The 4,666-nt window shown below is 30.5% G+C and overlaps 1 protein-coding gene across 1 annotated transcript; it reads left to right on the forward strand.

The window, feature by feature from the left end:
* Nucleotides 1–389: 389 nt before the first annotated feature.
* Nucleotides 390–3,448, forward strand: LOC110707600 (gibberellin 3-beta-dioxygenase 1-like). Its single transcript, XM_021885628.1, has 2 exons — nt 390–1,258; nt 2,881–3,448. The coding sequence occupies exons 1-2, from the start codon at nt 762–764 to the stop codon at nt 3,446–3,448; spliced, it is 1,065 nt and encodes a 354-aa protein (XP_021741320.1). The 5' UTR covers nt 390–761.
* The last annotated feature ends 1,218 nt before the right edge of the window (nt 3,449–4,666 follow it).

Raw genomic sequence — 4,666 nt, forward strand, 5'->3', positions numbered from 1 at the left:
CACATGAGTTAAACTAGTTTATAGTAATCCGAATATAAAGCGAACATAACTTTTCTAAAATTTTATGCAATGAGAAAAATTAATACTTCTTCCGTTGTTTATTTGTTACATTTTATTTTAAGAATTCATTTAGTTTGATCGTGTCAATTTCTCTAAAATGGTGAGAGTAAAAATTGAGTGTATTTTTACTCCAAAAGATCATTTTAGATACATTAATCATATATATATCTACCTTTTTTGTGCATAGAATCAAACTTGTTGATTTCTTACCTTATTTACAAATTTGATGCAGCATTAAAGTTTGTTATCATATGATCTTTAGCTATCCAGATAACAAAATTTGATATGGTATATCTGATCTTGATCTCATATCATGATACTTTCCCATTATTTACTAGATTTATGACACGTACCATGAATCTCACTCCGATCATGAGCTCATATCATGATACTTTCCCATTATTTACTATCGCTCAGATCTTGATCTCATATCATGATACTTTCCCATTATTTACTAGATATATGACACGTACCATTAATCTCACTCAATACTATGATATATTACTCATCCCCTATAAATGCATGTCTTTAAAGGCTTATTTTAATCAAAAGATAAAAGACACTATATGTCTTTCAAAGCTTCCATTGACATTTGTCTCATCTGTTAATTAGGCCTTAAATCATTCTCTCCAAAAAATAAAAAATAAAACCCAAAATTTCAAGAAACTATCAAGGTATTTTTCTTTTCTTCTTTTAGCAAAATGTCTCTTCCTTCACACACCGACAAGAATATTCCTATGCAACAAAACCATGTTGTTCCAACAGACTTTAGCTTAATCAAAAGTGTTCCTGAATCGCATACATGGGCAGAATGTTATGAAGATTCAGAAATCAGCCCTAATGCCAATGAGAAGTCGCGGTCTTCAATCTCTATTCCAATAATTGATCTTAAAGATCCTAATTCTTTAGGCCTTATTTATGACGCGTGTGAGACTTGGGGTATGTTCCAAGTCATAAACCATGGGATTGCAAAGGAATTGCTTGATCAAGCGGAGTTTCAATCCAAAAATTTATTCAATCTTCCATTTGAGCAAAAGATGAAGGTTTTACGAGCCCCAAGTGAAGATACCGGCTATAGCTATCCTAGACTCGCTCCATTCTTTAGCAAGCTACTATGGACTGAAGGGTTCATTATCATGGGTAACTCCTATCAACATCATGCTAAGAAACTTTGGCCTAATGATTTTCAAGTTTTTTGGTAAGCCTATTTAATAATTTTTATAACAACTATAATTTGATTGCACCATTACTGTATGTTAAACTTTTTGCTTATTTTTATATGAAAGCCATATGACGACTTCATTATACAGAATTAAATAATTTAATCAATTATTAAATATCATTGTGATTTTTGAAGTTAAAAATAAAAGACTACCAATCACATCATTGGGATTAAAATAAAAAATTGTTGTATAAGTTTCAATGGGTTCAAGTGATTTTTTTTACCAAATTATAATAACTATCAATATTTTAAGTGGATATATCCAAAAATTTAATATTTAATTAGGGTCAATTGACTCGACAGTTACAAAACTAAGAGTTTGGTCTAAGAGCATGCACAATGGTGTGGAAAAAAATTCCTCACCACTCTTTGTCTATATTTCCTTCTCCTCCGCATTAGCTTTTTTGTGAGGGTTGTTTTTTTAATACCAATAATTATTAAATCAAAATTTTTCTCACACATCTCTCTCTCTTAGTTTTCTCAATAATAAAATATGTATTTAGAGCATTAAAGAAAAAAAAATACAAATAAGGTGAAAATTGAACATGTCACACTTTTTTGCTGTGGGGCCCGTGTAAACATTTGTGTGAACTTTCTCACACTGAAAAGTTATTCTCAAAAGTTTGTGAGAATTTTGGTGACGTTTCACCATTAGGAACCATTTATCAGTTAATAACTAAATATTTTTAGTGGAAATATTCAAAAATTTAATATTCTATTAAAGTCATTTGACTCGACGGTTACAAAAATAAGAGTTTGGTCTAAGAGCATGCACAATAGTGTGGAAAAATAAATCCTCACTACTCTCTTTCTATATTTCCCTCTCCTTCACATCAGCTTTTTTGTGAGGGTATTTTTTTTTATCCCATCAACGAATAACTCTAAAATATTCTCACAGTTCTCTCTCTCAATTTTCCCAATAATAAAATATGTATTTTGAGCATTAAAAATTAAAAAAAATACAAATAAGGTGAAAATTGAACATGTTACATTTTTTGCTATGGGGCCCGTGTGAACATTTGTGTGAACTTCCTCACGCTGAGAAGTTATTCTCAAAAGTTTGTGACGATTTTTGTGATGTTTCATCATTGGGAACCATTTCAGTAAAAAAAAGTTTATGTGAAGATTTTCTTCAACATTGGGCAGCTTTAAGACAAGTTTTAAGGGGTTTTGGACTGAGTTAGTTCAGATCAAAATGAAAATCGGAAATCATTAAAAATTCTTCACTGAGGCTAGGCTAGACCGGTCACCTTTGATTTGGTCTAATCCAAACTGATTTTTGAACAACCCTAAAATTGCATGATAGATATTTTTTTAAGTTTGAAAATTGTAAAAACAAAAAATTTATTTTTTACTTTTGTTCACACTACTTTTACCATCTGATCCTAATATTACACACATTCACGTTGGGTACTCTTTTTTCAACCCTAATTGTGTTAATTTTAGATGTATTTGGGAATCATAGACGAATTTAGTGATATATGATTTTTGATAGTAAATTGTTCTATTACAATCAATTTATAATATTATAGCTTACATATCCTTGTGTGGTTGTTCTTAGTTGTTGTTTTTTTTTTTTTTTTTTTTTGTTAATGTAGTGAAGTGATATCTGAGTACAAGACAACGATGAAGGACCTCTGTGACAAACTCAAGAGTGTCTTTTTCAAATCAATTAACATGCCCGAACCCATAGAAGCCATTGAAAAAGAAGAACGTTATTATGCATTGCATCTAAACTCATATCCACCATGCCCTAACCCGACCCAAACAATGGGCATACCCCCGCACACCGATACTCTCTTCTTTACAATACTACACCAAAGTGGAAATGTAAGTGGCCTTCAAGTACACAAAGATGGACACGGGTGGGTCTCGGTTGACCCGCATCCAGGTGCCTTGGTGGTGATTGTGGGAGATCTTTTACACATACTTTCAAATGCAAGATTCCCTAATGCACTTCATAGGGCAGTTGTCAACAACGAACAAAAACAAAGACTATCCTTTGCATACTTTTATGGTCTTCCTTTAGACTTTCAACTCTCTCCTTATTTGGACTATCCAAATTGTGAAGGTCCCTGTTTTAAGTCTTTGAAGGTGAAGGAATATGCAAGCCTTAAGGTTAAGTACTTTAATTCGGCACTCTCCTTTATTAAGAAAAGTGGCTAATTAGGATGGTTTATGTTCAAAATATGTAACTGATTGATTATAATAATTTGTAATGTTGGTTGAGTCATGATGATAATAAAGATATTTTAGTCTTCATAGTTGTACAAATGTACAACCGTTAACTTTTACTTATATACCTCCTTCATTCACTTTTAGTTGCAACATTTTGACTTTTATGACATTTGCCAAAGCAAAAGTTTAATCCTTCGTATCTCAAATTATATATATATGTATTAAAAAATATTTAAAAAATTATAAAAGTATTAATCGATACGATCATATAACTACATTATGCCCAACATATAGATAAATAAAAAAGGATAAGTGTAACTTTGTGAATAATGTAATAGATGTGTTGCGATGAAAAGTAAACGAAGAAATTAATAAAGATAATCAAAATTGTTTTCTATCCAACTTTATTTACAAATTTGTTGGTTTCATATACTATTTTTGGCGTTTTAAAAAGATCTACCCATATTGAATGTATTCCCGTGGGGAATAAATTTCAAGCGTTAAACCCCTAGCTTGAACCCCACTGTGATCATACACTAAAGTACGGTGGCGTCCAAAAGGGAAGAAGATAGAGCAAAAGAGTCGCCAACAAGTTTTAGGAACTTGTAAACCGTTCACAGGGTGAAGGTTACACCCTTTAACGATCCAAGAGATCGTCAACTCCATAAGGTCTTGAACCAAATAAGGGTTCGGGGATGAAGGTACAAATCCAACCTAAAAGAGATTGAACCTGCCCTAATAATAGGCCTCTACTTTATTCATATCGTATTCATGTGCGCTTTCTGACTAACATGCAATCAATAGGATTAACCCTAAACCTGTTTATTTATGTTGGTTGAATATAATGCACAAACAAATCTATTATCGGTGATCACTTGAATTATAATCACATTAACCCTAAACAAGATTATTAATTATCTTTTTAAGCGTGATTACAAGTACAAATTCCCTTTAAACATGGATAAAAGGTGTGATCAAGCAATAACAATAAATATCAAGAAACATAATAAATCATCAATATATATATAATAATAATAATAATAATAATAATAATAATAATAATAATAATAATAATAATAATAATAATAATAATAATAATAATAATAATAATAATAATCATCATCATAAAATAATCATAATTAAAATAATAATTATAACCATAATAACAATAATTAAAATAATCATGATCATAAATTATAACAATTA

Source organism: Chenopodium quinoa, unplaced genomic scaffold, assembly GCF_001683475.1.
Source record: "Chenopodium quinoa cultivar QQ74 unplaced genomic scaffold, ASM168347v1, whole genome shotgun sequence".
Classification (NCBI taxonomy): domain Eukaryota; kingdom Viridiplantae; phylum Streptophyta; class Magnoliopsida; order Caryophyllales; family Amaranthaceae; genus Chenopodium; species Chenopodium quinoa.

Excerpts from the sequence above, each read along its gene's own strand:
- LOC110707600 (XM_021885628.1), top strand. The coding sequence starts at position 762 with ATGTCTCTTCCTTCACACACCGACAAGAATATTCCTATGCAACAAAAC. Across the intron at positions 1,259-2,880 it reads AATGATTTTCAAGTTTTTTG|TGAAGTGATATCTGAGTACA; the intron begins GTAAGCCTATTT and ends TTGTTAATGTAG.